Source organism: Rhagoletis pomonella, unplaced genomic scaffold (assembly GCF_013731165.1).
Source record: "Rhagoletis pomonella isolate Grant_MI unplaced genomic scaffold, Rhpom_1.0 Rhpom_scaffold_00003, whole genome shotgun sequence".
NCBI lineage: Eukaryota > Metazoa > Arthropoda > Insecta > Diptera > Tephritidae > Rhagoletis > Rhagoletis pomonella.
In genome coordinates this window covers 81048041-81068550 of record NW_023458557.1, presented here as the reverse complement: position 1 = coordinate 81068550, position 20510 = coordinate 81048041, and the positions used below count along the sequence as shown (strand labels likewise).

General features: G+C 33.6%; 3 protein-coding genes across 3 annotated transcripts in view; 1 reads left to right on the top strand and 2 right to left on the bottom strand.

Moving 5' to 3' along the window:
- Positions 1 to 3770: 3770 nt before the first annotated feature.
- On the bottom strand, positions 3771 to 5130 carry LOC118735642 (proteasome subunit alpha type-1). Its single transcript, XM_036465505.1, has 3 exons — positions 5013 to 5130; positions 4323 to 4958; positions 3771 to 4255 (listed from the first exon to the last, which is right to left on the bottom strand). Exons 1-3 carry the CDS (start codon positions 5013 to 5015, stop codon positions 4046 to 4048), a joined length of 849 nt encoding a protein of 282 aa, XP_036321398.1. The 5' UTR covers positions 5016 to 5130; the 3' UTR covers positions 3771 to 4045.
- A 398-nt stretch (positions 5131 to 5528) lies between these two features.
- The window catches only part of LOC118735637 (calcineurin-binding protein cabin-1-like), a 39556-nt gene continuing 24574 nt past the window's right edge, over positions 5529 to 20510 (top strand). Inside the window, 18 exon segments of the mRNA XM_036465498.1 lie at positions 5529 to 5606; positions 5668 to 5781; positions 5889 to 6008; positions 6068 to 7065; positions 7129 to 7282; positions 7651 to 7772; positions 7858 to 7974; positions 8052 to 8342; positions 8412 to 8595; positions 8670 to 8826; positions 8899 to 9058; positions 9554 to 9701; positions 9703 to 9798; positions 9861 to 10360; positions 10426 to 10599; positions 10680 to 10890; positions 10969 to 11200; positions 11261 to 11520. Coding sequence (XP_036321391.1) covers positions 5529 to 5606; positions 5668 to 5781; positions 5889 to 6008; positions 6068 to 7065; positions 7129 to 7282; positions 7651 to 7772; positions 7858 to 7974; positions 8052 to 8342; positions 8412 to 8595; positions 8670 to 8826; positions 8899 to 9058; positions 9554 to 9701; positions 9703 to 9798; positions 9861 to 10360; positions 10426 to 10599; positions 10680 to 10890; positions 10969 to 11200; positions 11261 to 11520 — 4116 coding nt within the window.
- Positions 17888 to 19345, bottom strand: LOC118735639 (tyrosine-protein kinase transmembrane receptor Ror-like; the record flags this gene model as incomplete). Its single annotated transcript, XM_036465502.1, is given in 4 exon segments — positions 17888 to 18340; positions 18405 to 18537; positions 18630 to 19077; positions 19141 to 19345. Coding segments are annotated over 4 exon segments (1026 nt in total), but the record flags the coding sequence as incomplete, so codon positions are not given.

Below are 20510 nucleotides of genomic sequence, written 5' to 3'. Positions count from 1 at the left end.
ACTCTCGAAAGTTGACAAAACACATTTTCATTGTGAATCGTGTTTTCAGTGATTCAATACTTCTAACTTTTTTTTATGTTTATTTTACTCAAGTAACTCTGTAATGGAAATTCGAGACAAAAGTAAGTGCTCCTGTTTAGAACAATAATTATTATTATATTTATTAAAAGTTGTATTATTTATATCGGTTCGAAGCCAAGTCTATTTTGCCCTTAATTAATTTCTGTTTTATTTATTTATTTTTTTTAAAAAACCCTGCCACTCAGCGCCACACTTCATTAATTTTTTAATGAAAGCCCGTTTCCTGATGAGGTAGAGATTTGAAACTGCAAACTTAGCTCAGAACAGGGTAGCCAACTCATGTTTGACACTTCCACGATTTCGACAATGAATTCCACGATTTTGCCCGAAATTTCGTAAAATTCCCCTACCCATATCTCCTTATTTAATAAAAGAAATGTATGTATTTTGACATATAGCTGGTCTTTCTGTTTATTTAGTTTTTTATATGCTATTCATCTATTTATTCATAAACCAAACCAAAGGCTTATAGAGTTCTTTAACAAATAAAGAATAAAAAATGTACATATAATATTTACATACATACAGTGGTCGAAAACACTTCAGTCGACCCAAATTTTGACCAGTTTTCTCAATTATTTTTTTTTTTTGTTATTTCATTTATAGTTTATAGTTCATTCTTTAACAAAACCCGTGTAAATCCAAGTTTAAAACTTTGGTGCAATATTAAAAAAAAAAATTAACAAACTTTCTAGAAAGACTTTTGAAAGTTTTGTAGCCCACTCAATTCTAGTATAATAAGAAGCGAATTTCAATGGCAAATTTTTTTTTTTTAGAATTTTTTTTTGCGTAAGTGTTGCGGTTTTCTTCCATATAAAAATAAATTGTGTTTATTCGTTATATGAAAGCAAATGCGACAAAGAAAATTCTAAAAAATCAACGGTAATTTGTATGATTTGCAGGGTTGCATAACCAGTACTTTTAGTTGCAGTTGCATTTCTTATGCAACTTTTTTAAGTCTGTTCGCGTACGCACTCTCCAGTAAATCCAGTACTAATTTTATTGGTTTTTTACTGGATGTCGTTTTCGTACGCAAAAACTTGCAAGAAACTAGCAAAAGCGGGGGAATTGAGAGAACAAATGACAGCTGAACTTGTAAGTTTTACTGGATTTTTACTGGATAAATTTTTACTAGCAACTATTTGCTAGTAAGAAAAACAGCTGATGGCTTGATGCTTAATGTAATTCACATTAACAAAATAATTGTTTGTGATGCTTTTAGAGTTGCAATTGACAAAATAAAGCTATTTAAATATATAATAAGATGGAAAATACTAGTTTTCTAAGAAAATTACATCGGAAAATAACAAATTAATCAGCTGTTTATAAAGCTAGCAACTTCTTGCTGGTTTTGCGTTTTCGTACTTTCTTGCATATTTCAATCATTGGGAGTAAATATTGGCTTACTCTCCGAAATTTGGTTACTGGCAAGCTACTGGATATTTTTTGTTCATCCCCCGGTTCCCCACGTAAACTGAAATTCCCCACAAAAAAAAAAAACGGTTCTTTCCCCGATTCCCCACGCAAACTGAAACTCCCCGCAAATCGTGCAATTCCCCACGAATTGGCTTCCCTGGCGCAGAACCCGATGACAATGCAATATGAGAGATGCATTAACCCGCTAGGTGGCGCAGGTGTCGAGATATTTGAAAACCCGTATTTATGGTCCGATTCGGTTCATATTGATAACGTGGATTACTTAGATGGAAAAAATAAAAATTTCAAACTTTGTACAAAATTTAGGAAAATTCAACAAACTTTCATCAAAATTTATATTTAAAATGAATATTTAAAGAAAATCAGCATGTGAATGGTTGTTTGAGCTACTGTGTAAGTTATTGTACTACAAATACTAATTTAGCTTGCACACCCTATGAATTCAATGCAAATACAGTTATTACCATGTTTATATGAACTCATTTTCTTGTTTTTAGTTGAAATATAGCTTAAATTCAGCCGTACCACCATAGCTACAGCCTTTTAATACAATTCTATTTATTTTATAAAAAAACAAATTGTCGGCTCGTAAATTTTTCAAAATACAAACCCGTGAAATTTAGTGTTATTATATAGTAAAATATCGTGGAATTTGTACGTTTCGAAAATACCAATACATGAAGGTCAGCGTGGTTATTGCCCGATGTCAAAAAGTTGCAAGGAATTTTTGAATAGGGCTAACAGTAATGAGTGTACCAAGTTTGTAAGAAAACGGTTAAGCGGGTACACATATTTCATGATAAGTAGGCTTGACCACGCCCATTCAAAAAAAATTGATTTAATGCATTTTTTGCTTAAAATTCATTCATATAACAATTTTTAGTAATTTAGCTGCAGTAGTTACTTAAATATCGCAGTTTTTGTATTTTCCAAAAATACCGTTATTTGGAAGGCAAGCGCAGTTTTGATCCGATTTCATTACCAATCTAGCCTGGAGAAAGAGTAACAAGTGTAGGTACCAAATTTTATTGCGAAATATTATTTAGTTTCCGAGAAAATGAGTTTTGACCGTTGCTCCATAAAAAACAGGAAACGTTGTCTTTCGACGGGTTAGGACTATAGGGAAAGGTGAATGTCGCCTATGGCTGGCTGGACATCATGGTTGTGCAGTGTTAGTCTGCTTTCTGTCCGCAAGTTCGTCGAGATGATTTCGGAGGTTATTCTACTCCCAACAAGAATTGTTTGCTCTGCATAAAATTATGTTGGCCTTGCCATATAGGTAGGTGATGTTCAGGCGACATCAGAAGGCATCGTTGCTGTCCGGCCCAAATTGTAGATCAGGGGTTCTTAAACTTTTAAGATGATGGAACCCTTACTAAACACCTTTCATTTTATGGAACCGCACATCAAATTACAGTGCGATTTAAATATGAATAAAAACTTTTACTAGAAATAGTATACATACTTTAAATTTTAATGTGAAGAAAGAAATTGTGTCACTGTTACTAATTATTGTATAAAATAGTAGTTCGATATAATGTCTGAAAACTGCATGCGCATTTCTGGGGTAGCATCCAATTTCGACATGAATTTTTGTTTGTTTAAGTGTAAGCTGAAAACCCTGTTGGCAGAGTACGTTGTGAAAGAAGGAAGCAAAATTTCGATGGCCTTTTTAGCGACTTCATGATATTTACTCTTGCCATTAAATCAAAACTCTTTTAGAGACACAGATTCAAATGTGCGTTTCAATGTCAAAGTACTCTGGAGATCTATGAAGGCTTCGAAAATGGATTTTGTACCAAACCGATATTACTACTACCATCCGAAAAATAATCTGACTAAGATTTCAGGTGATTTACCAAGTGCCTAGTAATGACATTTCACATTTCATTTGGCAATTCATCGCGTTCCTTGTAGAAAGTTGTATATAACGTTTTAGCTACAGCGGTCAACAACACATACCGGTTAGAAAAAATAAGCTAGCAAGCGCAAGCTCAACGCTCTTATGTAGGTATGGCACTCAGTACGGTAATCATACAAACTACGAGTACATCTGTATGTATACTTGAAAATAGATAATTGCGTCGCGGTCAAGCTGTTTATAGAACTTTTCTTTCTGTGTGCAACTCAGACCGACCGCCTGTTGTAGATACTACATCTTTCACATAAGCCGGTGTCAGATTTCATAAATTCCGTGCCGAAATATCAGCTGCCGGTTAACAGGCGTCAGGAATTAACAAACATTTTATGTATTTTGATCGTTAGGATAATGTGGATAGACTATCGTTAGCACAGCGCATATGGTTTTAATCAGCCAGATTCTGCAACGTACTTCCAAGTGAATTTCAATCATATTCGATCTGAATTCAAATTGGCAGGGGTTGAAATTCACCCGGAAGTGAAAATGTTGAAGCTTAAAAAACACGACTTGTTTAAAAAATTAGCGAGCTTACAGCATTCCACAAAACTAAAGTTTTTTATTTATTATAATATTTAACCGAAATGCACCGAAATGTAAATTTCAGTTTTAGCGCTCCATTGTTGCTACTAGTACTTGTGGGTCTGGGGGCGAGTCATCAGGTTTATCATCATCGTCCCCGCCCGTGGCTGGTACATCATCATCAGCTGGTGCCGGGGGTGCTGGCAATTTCTTCGCCATATCCAAATACTTCTTACTTTCCACATCGTCCAAAATCTTGAAGGGTTGGTCTTTGCCCACAATAGCAATAGAAATATTCTAGAAAAGCAAATGTATTAAAATTTTTGTAGCAAAGTTCAAATCATGTTCTACATATTCAACTTACCAGCAGTGGCGACTCGCTATCTTCGTCATTAGGCAGCGAACCACGTATAGCTTGTATACCGTGGCATATAAGCTCGTCTTTTGTGCAGACAAAATCACGACCTTTCGCACTTATGTTGCGTTCTAAATATGTACGCGCACTTTGTGAGCGTGAACCAATTGACATTGCTTTACAATTGAAAAAGTTTGCCGAAGGATCGACTTGGAAAATGTGTGGACCTCTTTCGTCATAGCCGGCCACTAAAAGTCCCACACCATATGGGCGTCGATCATAACGTTGTGTGGTTACCTGCATCTTGTTGCCAAGCATTGAAATTAGACGTGCAACTGGGTATCTCGCGCCGTATGCATATTTGTAATTTAAACACTCCGTGCGCAGATAATTGCTAAGCACGCGTGCATCGGCCGTTATTCCTGCAATTGATATACCCAAATGGTCATCAATTGGGATTATTTTTCGCTGGGATGAAGACAGATCGGAAGCGGCACGGCGCAAAGCAACTAGCACAGCAAAGTCAGAATTTTTAAGACCCACTGTGGCCGAACCAAGCTTGACTGCCTCCATTGCATACTCCACTTGATGGAGGCGGCCCTGTGGACTCCACACAGTAACATCACTATCATATTGGTTTCGGAACTGTAAATAAATATTTTTTAGTTAAGTTTTCGATTTTTATAGGCCTTTACTGACCATCTTGGCTAAAACACAAAAATCCAACAATGATTCGGCAAATAGCAAATGACAATGCTTGTCGCCAATTTCAAGAAGATAAAGTGGTTGCTTAAATGTTAACTGCTTAACGAGAATGAAAAACACAGGGTACCTCACTGCAAACTAACATTGCCACACAATTTCAATTTAATAAAAAATTAAACAATCTATAAAAACGTAATTGACATAAGTAAAAACAATAAGAAATTCTTAGACTGTTAATAATTATAATAATTATAGCCAAAGCTTTATGTAAAATGATTTAAAAAATATTAAAAGATCGCAAAGTAACAAAGTTATCGATTATACAAATGTTCATTTCCTCCGAATGCCGGTTACATCTGTCAAATTGTATCATCTTTATTGCAATTAAAAATAATTTACCTTTTACAAATAAGGAGATTATTGGATTTGACCGGAGCAAATTTGATAAAAGAGATGCTATTATTTTATTTTGCAAAAAATACCAACTAACTGAACTACCAGAAAGTCAAAATGATGCGAATAGTTGCATTAAATGAAGAATGCAGTGATGAACCGGAGGATCAGATTGTGGTTACCAGAGAGGCGCAGGTGAGTGATTTAATTTTAATTTTTGCGCCCCATGAGCGTATAATTTTAATACGTTGTCTAGGAAGCGATTGCGGAGGCTGAATACATTAAGGCAATAAATCTAAAATTCAAAGGAGATGTGAAATCTGCACTTTCATTGTTGAGCCAATTGCTGGAAACTCAAGTTCTCAATGAGGTATGCCTTAAGATTATTTAGCCTAAAAGTTTTATATATACCAGTCTACTTTTCACTATTTAACTTTTGTGGTCTTAATAAATAGCTAAACATTTTTATTACCCTAGCTTCTGGTAGAAGACACTAGCGGAAAATTACGCACGATTCGTTATAATTGCCATAAAAATATAGCATTTATTCATGAAGAAAGAAACGAGCATGAATTGGCATTGGAAAACTACATAATGGTAATGTTAATATACCTCCAAACCAAGGTTTATTTAAATAGTTACACTTCTACTTCTAGGCCACACAATTAGACGATACGGACGTATATACTTTACACCGTTTTGGTCAATTGGCTTTAAAACTAAACGCTATAGAATTGGCTGAGTATGCCTTTGAAAGATGCCTGCGTTGCAATGCCTCACATTGGAGTGCCGCTGATGGTATGCTACGCACACTTTGCGAGAATCACAATATAATCGGAGCATATGGCTATGCATTGAAATTATACTCCAGAGATCCTTCTTATGAACGCGCAGCTAAAATACTGTATGAAATCTCTGAAATTTTTAAGTCATCACTGCCACTTTGTGAAAATATGTACGGCCCGTTTCCCAAAAATTTGAAACCACTTCCTTCGTGGACGAAGGAAAGTGCATTTCCGCGAAAATACCGAAATGAAAATAAGGAAGACGACGCCGAAAATATGGCATTACCGGCGGAAGTCGTACAAAAGATAAGAGTTAAAGAGCTGAGCTGGGTTTCTGTGGGACAATACATTGTATCACTCTACCGATATATGCAAGAAAATGGCAAGGCATTTATTGTGCTTTTAGAACTGAAGGATATATTAGCAGAGAGCAAGGATTGCAGCAACGAAGGAAAAGCAGGTCAGCAAGAATGTAACGAACCCAAAGAAATAAGTGTTATACCCAATAGCAATTCAAGTGATAACGTCGATATGATACAAGAAGCCGACATAAATTGTATTAACGCTGCAAATCAAAATGCGACTGAGTTGCAAGTCATCACGCCACCAACAAGTGATGTAGAGCAAACAAAAAAAATTGCCGAAAATTCGCCTGATGAAGCAGAGGCATATGAGAAAACAACGACCAATTCAGAAACAAACAATAAACCTAAGCCACGCAGACGTTGCAGTGATTTACATTTTCTCGAACAATGGGGCTGGCACAAAAACCGACGGTATAGTTCAAGGAAAAAGGTTACCTCCGAACGAGTTGAAGTGGACACTTCATTAAAAGGGGTATTGAGGAAAATTTTCGTCAAGTACGCAGAGTAAGTGAATATAGGAAGTGTGTAATTTATTTATATACATAGACAAATTTGTGTTCTAATTAGTGTTAACATTGACGAGGAATGGCCATTCGGTACCCCAAAGCAGGATATCAAAAATAGTGATGAGAAATGCCAAGCTTGCAGCGGCCTAATGTCAAATGCTGAATTTCAAGAAATGACAAGCGATATTTTTACGGAGTTTGTTGCTAAGATTGAGGTAATATTAAACAAATAAAAAAATCGCCGAACCCATCGCAAACATATCGGTGGTCCTGTGCAATAACGACAAAATTCAAAATTCAAAAAATAAAAACTTACTACTCTTAAGAGGCTCATGTCTCTAACCCTTGAAAATGCATGTCAAATATTTAGTACTTACTTTAGCAATCCTTACTGCTTTAGTAAGGGTTGGAAATGGATTAGACAAGGATTAGAGACAAGAGCCACTTAATTGTGGTAACAGTTTCTATTTTTTGAATCTTGGATTTTGTTGTTATTGCCCAGGACCTTCGATATGAGTAGATAATTTTATATTTTAAAGTATGACTTTTTTCAATCGGTAACTCAAAAAATTTCTTTGTTCAGGCCAAAACTTTTGACCCATCCATGTTGGTATTTGAGTGGCTAAAGTGTATATCATCTTATTGGACAAAGGGTTTGCCTTTAGATATACGAGTTTTATATCTGGAAATATTTTGTGTTTACTTGTAAGTTGAGTGTGCTTCTTTGCCGCTTCAAGTAAACATTTTATAATATATGTATACATATGTATATGTTTGCATGCTTTTACAGGGATAACTTTGACTGCTCACCTTGGAATCAACAGAGCGTTGACTCTATTGACCAATTTTATAGAATTTCTGTTTTGTTTTTGGAATTAGACTACACTGTCAGAAACTCTGGGAATAAGTAAGCACATCAATACGAGTATTAAACTAATTTAGTTTCAGCTTACGAAAATTATTTGTATTTTATTAACTTTTCAGTGAACTATCGCCCATATGGAAGCAAGTTTTCGATCAATTGGCATTCCGCTCAGGCACGGCTTATGTTGCACTCGGTCAAGCATTTAATACGTATAAGCTACGTCTTGTAAATATAGAGTTTTTATGGTTCGATATGCGAAATGAACTTGAAAAATGCATAGCATGTTTAGAAAACATGGCGAATATGATATCAGTTATCGAGGGAAACGAATTCATTTTGCATTTACCAAATTTACGTACAAAGTGCATAACGAAAAACGTGGTGCAGGATGCGCAGGTCGATTTTAAGAGGTTCGTCTGCATTGCATAAGTTTTAAATTATTATGCAAAAATCTAATATATATACATATATACTTTAAGGCGTATTGCATTGGGCAAGGTACCCAAACTTTTCGAACAGGAAAAGTGGCTAGAAGTTGTAAATATAATTACAGACAATTTATCTAATGACGTGGAAGTAGAAGACTGCGACAACTGGGTTAAGAATTTCAAAACTCAGGTAGAAATTCTGTTGCAATCACTATGGAATATGTCATCATATGAGGTACATGTTTTGTTAACAAAATTATTTATTAAATGTCTACTTTAAACAAAGATTTGTGTTTATTTTCCACACAGGAGTGCTTGAAATGGGCCGAAAAATGCTTACACTTTTGCATTGTACGTTATGTAAAAGAAACAGATAAGACACGTCAACAGGAATTGTGGTCCGTTGCATTAAATTATATTTATTCTTATATAGAAGTGATAATATTAAACGAAGGCAACGATATTGGTGAGGAAATATACTTAAATGCCGTTTACTTAAAATTAAAAACTCAAACCACGTTACTTTTTATGATTGCAGTTTCTTGCTTAGATGAGACGCTGGCACGTCTTGTGCAAAATACAATTTGTGTATTATCATTTCATTTGGATTCGACTCAGCCTATCGATAAGAGTATTAATCCAGAGCACGAATTTAATATGAATCGAGCCTTTGTTGTATTACATCAAATAATGTTAAGGTAAACAATTTAGGTGGGCTAGAAGGTCAACATTTTTTAGCAAAACAATCGAATTCCTTTTAGTGCCGAATTTCCACTAGTGTTTTTTGGCACGTGGAAACGAAATTAATTCCTATTTATTAAAAGCGGGATTACGAGAACCGTCAACCAACTTAAGCGGTAAAAGTGGCTAGAGCATTCAGAAACCGCCACTTTGTAACTCAATGAAATCTGACGGGGGTTGGATGAAAACCAATTTGAGGGATAAATGCTTTTAAAACAACAACAGCATCAAATATTTGTTTAACGTAGTGGGACAGACGGGTATTTTTTAATGCCTAATTGCCATTAAAGTGTTTTTCATATAACGCTCAGTGGAAATACGGCATGAGTCTGTATGACATTGCATTTGAAATTTCGACGCCAAACAAATTTTAATTATTGAACTTTTGCATTTTATGCTTAATGTGTTTATAAAAGAACTTAACAATTTTAAATAGAATTCTCTTATTCCAGGGATGAGAATAACACATTAACGGTTACTAAACCCAAGTCTAATAATGATGCTGAAGAGGAAGAGGAACCTTTACCCTGCTCATTCTCGATTTTATTTACAGCACACGACTTTTTAGGCAAATTTCAGTGCTGTACACGTAATGATGGCGCATTTTTTACATTACATTTTAGATATTATCGTACCCATTATTAGAGCACCACTTTATGACTCATGTCGTGATACACTCTATGAATACTTGGAGCAAGTAAGAGCCGTAATGAACCATACAAAGAAGAGTACATATCATAAGCTTTAAAAATATTTTAGGTTACTTTTTGTTTGTACGGTTATCCGCAAAAGAAAGCGCGTTCTCGACATTTAGAGGACCACGAGGCCACCAATGTTGAATTGACATGGGCGAAGGCGGTGCAAGCTTTTGATTTGTATAGGCCAGAATGCTTACCTGAAATAAATTCTTATAAATTGGAGTCGATTACAGCCGATTTGGAACAGTTCTTCCTAAAAATTGTCGCACTAATGCCATCCGATGTGGATCCGTCGCCGGCAACTACAAAAATATTAGAGTTTATTAAAGGCAATGATTTTGGTTCACTAGAACCTGCACATACCTCTTTGCCCTATAAGATACGTTGTATATTCTATTTGTTGGCTGATTATTACTTCAAAAATCGTGACTTTTCCAAAGCAATCAAGTATTATACCTTGGATTTAACAATAAGCCCCACACGCTTCGATTCGTGGGCGGGTATTGCATTATCCAAAGCAAGCAAAATTGAAACGAGACTAAATGGATTGACGCCCATGAAGTATGTTTATATAATACGCTATATTTTGAGAATAATTTCTGTTTTTTTTTTTTATGTCTATTCAGTCCTAGTAATATTTTAGCCGAATCAGAAGATACCATAAGATGTTTTGAAATGTGCATATGTTTAAATCGCCAGCAAACCTTGCTATGGATAGAATATGGCTCTTTTACGTACACACTTCATTCCTATTGTTCACGCCAACTAAAGCGCTCAGCAGAAAATTTAACAGCCGAACAGTAAGTTTATAATAAGATTCTAAAACTTCACTGCAACCATAATGCACTGCATATCTTCTTTACATTTTCACAATGTCTAGAACATCACTACTGCAAGCGCGCAAAGGACGTGTTTTGAATATTACTCATAATTGCTTTTCCTTGGCTGCTGCTTTACAAAATGCTGAACAAAACAGTAGCGAAGAGAACGAAGACTCTCATGAAGAGAAATGGTTGTGCCAGTATATGCTAGGGAAAATTGCCGAAAAGCAAAAAGATCATCCCAAAACTTATTTGAATTTTTATTTGAAGGTAATTAAATAGCCACTAAAAAATATAACCATATGCACATCGAGTAATAAAAATATACATTTAAAAACACTATTTTAGGCCGCCAATAATCTGTACGAAAGCAATGCCACCTATCCAATTAAAATTAATCACAGTAACCCTACAACATTGTCGGTTGAGGCATTGGAAATTTTTTATCGCACGAATGCTTCCATCATAAAGTACCTGGAACATCAAAAAGAAATCTCACGCGATATTGGCAACCATTTCAGCAACGTTTTAAAAAGCTTGGCAAGCAGCCCATTCGCATTTAATAAGGCAAAAATTGACGGTAATTTGGTTATTGCAAAAACAATCGCTCGTTTTCTAAACTAAAAATTTACATTTTCAGGTAATAGTTTAAATGCATTGAAGCGCAAAGTAGTAGTGGATAAAAACGAGCAGTCCAAAATGCAAAAGACTTCTAAGAAGTCAAATTATGGGCCCAATTGTAGTGCCGCTGCACAAACAGAAGTGGTAAAAGAAGAGGAAAAGGACGAACAAAAACCCAAAGAAGCAACTGAAATAAATAAAGTTCCTGCACAAGCACAAGAATTGAGTGTTGACAAGGCAAATAGTAGTAAGAGCAACCCCTCTCGTCGTGAATCTGAGGTGAGTAACACTGTTATTCGCGTAACTTTAAGCCTTGTTTACACTTTGACAAATCCGTCCATTTAACTTATTCACTTACTACTTTTTGTCAAATGTAACTGGGTGACTAGCTATGTGTCCTATTTTACTTTATTACTCAATTTTTAAGTTAAAAAGTTGGTCTTATTGCTCAACGAGAAATGAAATAAAGCAAATTTGAGTTATTTCACATTCAATTGGGAAATAACACAAATTTGCGTTATTGCCGTTTGTGTTATTTCACCCCCCGCAGTAGAAGCACCTATGTACACCACATATAGAGCCAAACACTAATTAAATCAGGCAGTAAATACGACAAAATAAACTCCGGCCCATCGAAACCTAGAGATTAAATCACGCTGGATCACAAATTTTAATTTGGTTTTTGTTCTCGAGACGCCACTATCCAATTCCTCGGTGATTCCGAAAATCGGGTTAGTTTTTTTCTATGGATACGTTTTCGAGATATTTGCAATTTACCGTTATTCAGCTTAAAGCAAACTCTGGTTCCTTTTAATCACGTATATCTTACGAACCAATTTAAAAATCTTAATATAAAATACGGAAAATGAAACCCAATGAAATTCTCCATAAACCGTATATACATCACTTTACGATAGGGCGTATAGTTTCTGACAAATTAATTATCATTCCAGTTTTTTTTTTTACTTTTTAATGAAAAAATTTTAAAAAATTTAACTTTAACAGATCAAAAATTTAAAAAATAACAGGTTCTGTGCCAAATTTTTGCATTTGGTAAAAAATCAAGTTACTGATGAAGAAAATCGATGGATCAATACGAAATATGTGTGGTCAAATGAAAATGCGCAAAGATTTTTCGTATGAAATACGAGCAGTAAAGCGTGTTACTCATACGCCACGTACACCTGAGTAACACGCTTTATTGCTCGTATTTAATACAAAAAATCTTTGCCCATTTTCATTTGACCACTCATATTTCGTATTTATCCATCGATTTTCTTCATCAGTAACTTGATTTTTTATCAAATGCAAAAATTTGGCACAGAACCTGTTATTTTTTAAATTTTTCATCTTAAAATTAGATTTTTCTAATTTTTTCATTAAAAATTAAAAAAAAAAAACGCTGGAATAATTTTAATTAATTTGTCAGAAACTATACGCCCTATCGAAGTGATGTATATACAGTTTATGGAGAATTTCATTGGCTTTCATTAGCCGCATTTTATATTAAGATTTTTAAATTGGTTCGTAAGATATGTATATCGAGCCCTAGCCGCCAAAATAACGTAAGCGACATTTTTTTTCAAAATTTTCTTTTTGATGCAGAAATATTCCTAGAGCATCTAGATGCATTGTGCATCAAAAAGAAAAATTTGAAAAAAATGTCGCTTACGTTATTTTGGCGTTTAGGGCTCGATATGTACGTGATTAAAAGGAACCAATTTTTGTTTTAAGCTGAATAATGGTAAATTGCAAATATCTCGAAAACGTATCCATAGAAAAAAAATCAACTCGATTTTCGGAATCACCGAGCAATTCTACAAAGGAATTGCATAGTTGCGTCTGGAGAACAATTTCGCTGTAAACCAGTGTTATTAATTGCCTGAATAATGTTTTAATATGAGCTAAATCGGATTGTATATACGATTTTTAAACTTAAGTCTAGGGTACGCCACCTTGCTCGGGGATACCACTGAATCCATAGTAGTGTGATTTTCGTAAAATCTACGAAAATGCCATCACAAAATTAAATTCGTATATGTACATATGTATATTAGACTGCATCACCAAAAAAAGTTGCGGTTTTTCCGCCAGGATTACAAAATTTATTATATTTTAAGACATCCACCAAAATATTTCGGAAAAATATTAAGATTTAAGTGAGCTGGACCGATTTGAAAATACCTCCAAAAATGTAGTTTTTTATGAATAAAAATAGTTTCTTAAAGAACTTTTTGAAAAAGGTCCCCTCAGATGACAAAACAGATTAAGCTTAAAATATCTGCATAAAAATATTTAAAAATCTTTTAAACGGAATCGTAAGAATGAGATTTTTGATGCTGTTTTTTACTTTTTTCAAAGATTGATTTACGAAAAACTTGAATAACTGGGCCAAAACTATTCTGATTTAGACTTATGGGAACTCAGTTGAAAGGTATTTTCACACTGTTTTTATTTCTGTCCAACAAAAAGTCATTCATGTCCCAATATTTTTTTTTTCAAATACCAACACATCTTAATTCGACTGTGAATGACGTTCCTTCATCCTAGCTTTCTCTTTCATCCTTTGAATGAATTTATTAGCAAAGAAATAAAAAGGTAGAGAAAATACCTTTCTTACGACACCTCCTAAGTCTAAATCGGAAGAGTTTAGGTTCAGTTATTCAAGTTTTTGTTATACCAATCTTTAAAAAAAGTTAGAAAACATCATCAAAAATCTCATCATTACGATTTCGTTCAATTTTTTTTAAATATTTTTCTGCAAATTTTTTAAGCTTAAGCCGTTTTGTCATTTGAGGGGATTTTTTCAAAAAAAATCTTTAAGAAGCTATTTTTATTCATAAAAAACTCCATTTTTGGAGGTATTTTCAAATCGGTCCAGCTCACTTAAATCTTAATATTTTTCCGAAATATTTTGGTGGACGTTTTAAAATATAATAGATTTTATAATTCCAATGGAAAAATAGTAGCGATTTTTTTTTTGTATGGGGAGTGATGTAGTCTAATGTATATTCAATGTATTCTTAGGTATTGTTGGTGTTGTAAGAGCGAATCTTAAAAGAAAATCATATGGAGTTATTAACATGCACTTGAAAAAATATTTCTGAACAATTTCTTGAAGAAAATCTGAAAAAATGTTTCACGTTACAGCATTTTATTTTGTTCTTCCGAAATTTCGTACAAAAACCGACCTGTGCACAGTGCACTCATTCCCAGTCTCACCAATCAATTCTAAAATTTATCAGACTTAAAATTACAAATTTTCCGAACAAAATTTTGTGATATTAAATTCGAACAAGCCGATAAATTTAAAATTGATTTGAAAGGAAATAATAATTTCTTTACGAATTCTTTTAGATATCTATACTATTTAGAATACTCTGAAACTATTGTTTGTGCCACCTACCAAACCAATTTTGGACAAAACAACTCTTTTCGCTTGGGTAATATATATCTATTTCGAAGCCAAATCGATTTGTAAGGCTGTGTGCGAGTTGACCTAAATTTTAGTACCTAAACTAATATTCCATTGAAAATTTCTAGCACTGGTATAATTTAGGAAACCTACTGCTAAAACGTTGCGAGTTCATTTCACTACGTAAATTGTTTGGGCATGGTTCGACTTCTTCCATTGATTCTAACTGTATAAAAAATATTGGTGCAAATTATTAGGGGCGGCGCTAGGGGGTGGTAAAAGTAGAATATTCCCTATTTTAAAAAGTTTATATTTCGAAAATTATTGACCCGATTTTCAAAATGGATATGGTTGGAAAGGGAATTGAAATACCTTTCATTTGATATGTATACATATATATATGTACATATAAGTTACACATATTCCGAGAAAACTAAGAAAACGAAATTATAGCCATTTTTAATAAAAATGTATGTTTTTGATATACATACATATCTTATAATGGATTACGTATTTTTTTTTTTAAGAAAAACAATTACGTTTTTCTCGAAATTTGTATGTATTATTTTTATAGATATACATACATATATAATGAAAGGTATTTCAATTATCTTTATCATTAATTTTCGAAAAATAAGCTTTTGAAAATATTGAAAATTCCACTTTTAAGACCCCCTTGCACTGCCCCTAAAACCTAAAAAAAGATAGCTATGTAAAAGTTATTGCTTCAAAACTTGCTATATTCAATTTTTATAAAAAAAAAATTGCAAAAACTACCACACTGTGATATTGCTTTTTAATGTTATTAGGCTCTTGGTTATCCAAATTTTCAGATAGTAAGGGGAAAAATACAATTTGGATGTTACTTGTTGTTGTAGGTTTTTTTTAATTTATGGCTTACTATTATAAAAAAAACACATAACCCTGTTTGCAAGTGGACTACTCATTTGTACATTATTAAAAAAAAATTCAACAAACTTTCGTACAAATTTCGAACTTTTAAAAATTAAAAAAAAAATCAATCGACATTTTTAGCCATTTGAAACGTGTACTTTATTCTACCAGAATTCAATGGGCTACAAAACTGCATACTCAGAATTTAATTAAAAAACTCGAAATTTTAACGAAAATTTGTAAATTTTTTTTTTAATCGCATAAATTTTTAAGGCAGTGTCACTCGATTGGTACATTTGTACAGATTTGTAAATTTTTATATTAGGCTATTGGTAAAAAAAAATGGGACATTTTTTTTTGTAGTCAAAAGATTAGTACAATATTCTGTTGAAAAATTTCAATAAATTAATTTTCGTGATTGGGATAGTGAAAAATATTTTGGGTGTTCAATTACACTGCCTTCAAACTTGTATTTATACGGAATTCGGTAAAGAACGAACTATAAAAAACTAACCGAAATTAAATAACAACAAAAATAATATTTTAAAACTTGTCAAAATTTGGTGCGGCTATAATTTTTTCGACTACTGTACATAAGTTGACTATGATTACTCGGCCGTGCTATCATAGTAGCACAATGCCACTCATATTTGACTTACAAACAAAATACGGGCAGGAATTTCAAGATTTCAACCCTGTTTTTATGAAAAATTTAATTTTTATCAGTATTTTTTTTTTTTTTATCAAAACATGTCGAAATAAAAGTGAAACAAAAAAAAAGTTTGCCGGTTTTCTTATGCAAGCTAACTCCTTTTTCACATGCAAACCAACAGTGGCACTGCGGATTTACATCGTTCTGTATACTATACATTCTATGATATGTACTGTTAAGCTTATATACAGCTGTGATGACATTTGAAGTACAACTGTACTTTTTTTCAGTACGATTTAAGGCCCCGCTAGATAGAAATTCTTTTCTACGCTTTTGATTGACAAGATGCACATAACATGGCGAGGCGGCACAATGAAAATGTTGGCGCAAACAAATCGGCTCATTTTGATTGGCCAAGAGTCAGCTGGTTTGAATTCATTCCATACATTGTTGTTTTGCGCATTGACGCGCGTCAAAAGTTGAAAGTAGGGCAATTTTTATCAGTTGCGGCAATGCATGCGTTGTCAATGTGGTTACTTCTATTCAAAATCACAGAATTAACTTCGATGTCGGTCAAAAGCATCCCTGTGACGCAGAAAAGAATTTCTATCTGGCGTGGCAATACAATTTATTTCGAAAAAGCTGCCAAATTGAGATATTTCAGAAAGCGGTTTCATAAGCAATCACACCTCTCATTGTAAAGTATCTTTCGAAAGAGGTTTTTTATTTCCCAAAGGCGAATTGCCGAAAAAAAATTCTGATCGCTTTTTGGCAGTTCACATAGCTAATGAATTTCTTCCAATCTTTCGATACTGAAATGCAACCGGGAGCGCTTTACTGGTTGTTTGTTTGGTTATAATTAATTTTATTTTCCATTTCAAAATTAATTAACGATTAATTTCCGAAAAATAATTAATTAAAAGCTGTTGATATTTTATTCAAAATTATCCGTTATTATTTGTCACTCGCAACCGATATTCAAATTGCTAGTGCAGCATGAGCAAGTAGAAATGTATTTTCGAAATCGATTTGCGTTCTTTCAGTTGCAGTCACATCCTGCAAATTTTATTTCTGGAACTGATTTCCGAAAAGTTTTTTTCTGGCTGTACACACGTGGAAACAAAATTTCTTTTTCTCAATCTGACCGCGAATTGCATGGACAAGTTGAATGAATTTTGAAGCATACTATTTTCAACTACAAAATTTTGAGTTTCAATGGGGCAATGCAAATATTTTACTTATTTCTCAGTGTTCCTACGATCAAATTTTTAAAATGTTTTTTTTTTTACTTTTTATCATATATATATGTACAAGATTATTAACGAAATAATCAGTGAAATGATGGCAAAAAACAAAACCAACTTCAATTCTCATATACAAATTTTGGAGTACCGTTAGTTTTTTCATGATCCAATGATCGGATGTAAACCAGATTAGTATGAGACCACCACTGAGACACTACCTTTCCTATGCAAAATCGAAATTATCGAAACCGGTTGACGTGGTCCAAAGTTATGCGGTAACATACATACAAAAAAAAATCAAAAATAAAATATTCCGACGAACTGATAACCTCCTCCTTTTTGGAAGTCGGTTAAAAACAAATTACCACGCCAATTCTTTACCCTATCACTCTGTTTATACCCATCTCGCATTGCAGATTAAAAAATTACAAATTATTTTTCATTTAATAAAAATCATTTTAATATATTTTCAAGAAATTTTGAATGAGTTTACTAATGTATTTTTCAATATCCTTATATGTGCATGAAATGTGTGTTCGTCTTTCCCTTATGTGTTATACAATATACGTATAAATGTACAAATACTACCAAAAGACTACTTAATTTTTTCTTATGTAATAAAAAAAGTACAATTATTTTTGGTTAAACTAAATTTCAAGTATTCGGGGAAGCTTTAATTGATAGTGTCGGTGTGGAATTCAATTTGAGTTGCCCTTGATGCCACACCTTCAAACGATGTGCGATTTCTGAGAAGGAAGGTCTTCTGACGGACTGTTCGTGCCAACACTCGATCATAAGCGAATAAACAGCTGTTGGGCATGCCTCAGGACATGAAAGTAATTGGCGCGAGCGTACCAAATTTATAACCTCCTGATTACTGTGACCATAATATGGCTGAAATGTTAAATGCACTTGTCAGCATTTATTTTTATATGTATGAAGTTAAAGCTAAACAAACCTGCATGCCATAACTATATATTTCCCATAATACAACGCCAAATGACCAGACGTCACTCTCAGTGGTGAATTTGCCATATAAAATCGATTCGGACGGCATCCATCTCACTGGCAAAAGCGATTTTGATTGTACCCTGTAAGAATATTGTTATCGAATTCGAATTTAATTCCGATGTATCAAAAGCTACCTTCTGTAACTCGTATATCAATTTTGCAGAACATTTACCTGTAATAATCTGAGCTGTAAATATCTCGTGATAGTCCAAAATCAGATATTTTCACTGTGAGTTTATCGCCAACCAAGCAATTTCGCGCAGCCAAGTCGCGATGTACATAATGATGGCCGGATAGATATTCCATGCCTTCACTAATCTGCAATGATATCTTTAAAAATTCCAATTGTGTCAGCGATTTATTTTCGCTGGGGGAGTTGGCGATAAGAAATTCGTGTAGATCTCCATTTGACATGTATTCAAATAGCATGCAATATGGCTCTTTATTGAGTACTACGCCCAAAATGCAAACGATATTGTCGTGTTTCAAATCCGATATAAGTTCAATTTCACGTCTGAAATCCTGTTGCGTTTTAAGCGATGCATTTTCTTTCAATGCTTTGACGGCTACAAATATCTTATCGCCATTGATTTGTGTCAGTTGCCCTTTGTACACTTTGCCTATAAAAAAAAGTGGTTTAGCTAAATTCAAAAAGGAGTGTGAAAACATGCAATGTAGCATACCAAATGCCCCCTCTCCCAACTCTTCCACAAACTCCATATCTTGCAGCGTGTATTGTGGCACTCTGAGTAATGAACTTCGCTCCAGATTTTGTGAAAACATTGACGGCTGTTCATTGTTTGTGTTGCTATTCAAGCGAGTCATTTCCAACGATGAATTCACTTGCGAATTTCCATAGATATTTTTATCAGCGTTTGGTGTGTTGATCTGCAAATAAGTAGCATTTTTAGTCATATATTATTTAATGGGTGATATTTCTTCTGAAATTAATATTAAGAAATCGGAATCTCGTAAAAAAGCTGATTTAAGAGATAAGTGCAGAGACCATAACGGTTGTAATCTTTACCCAACAAACATTTAAGTTAGAAACGACTCGAATTCAAATGAGTTTCTTTGGGCCGAAAAATTAATTGCAATTAATTATTAGATATTATTCGATTAGTCGATTTCATCGATTATAATCTTATAATTATCTTTGTTTTCAATATTAAAACAATGAAATAACTAACTAGAATTCACTTACAATATTTGATGTGAATAAGCTTTTAAAAAAGTAATTTTGACAGCATTTTCGTTGTCAATCTGCATCGACTTTCCGAAGCTATGGCCGCTGCTTTAGAAAAAATGCGTCCTGCGGGTACTAACGTACCAATCAATTGCGAATATTTGTGGGAAAGCAGTAAAATTTTGAATAAACAGCCTTCATTTCTTCCCATGCTTCAACAGTGTTTCGTTTCCAGTCTAAAACTTGGCAATTCAAATAAGAACTTAGCTCGTCTTGAGGAAATGGAATGTTATGAACTAATGATTTATGAAGAGCCCATAAGTCAAAATAATTTTCCAACGATTCCTTTCCGAATCTATGTACAAAGATAGTGATGTGTCCCTTCACTGACATCAGTGATGTGACTTTCAAGAAATTGCAGGGTTGCCATTTTGGTATAGCTTTGAAGCGAGATGGTAATACAAGTTCTGATATGAAGAAAATGTTGAGTGACAGCCATGTTTAAACTTGTTATAATTTCAATTATTTTCGTGATTAATCGATTAATGACTCATGATGATTAATCAGAACAAAAAACTGAATCGATTTTAATTGCTTTCTGAAAAAATGACTCGTTTAACGTTATTCATTTGATTAATCTTGCCATCACTAGGTAGAAGATTAGAAAACGATTAGAGACTTTCGAGAATTGTAGCATTCTCTACAAAAAGGGGACTTAGTTCTCAATATCGAAAAAGAGGTTAGATTTCTAATCGTATTCTAACGTTGAATTCTTATTGGTTTCTAATGTCTAGTGTTTTTTCTAATTATTCTCTAATCGATTCGTCCCCAACAAATTTAATCGTTATTTTTGGATTTTTATTTTTT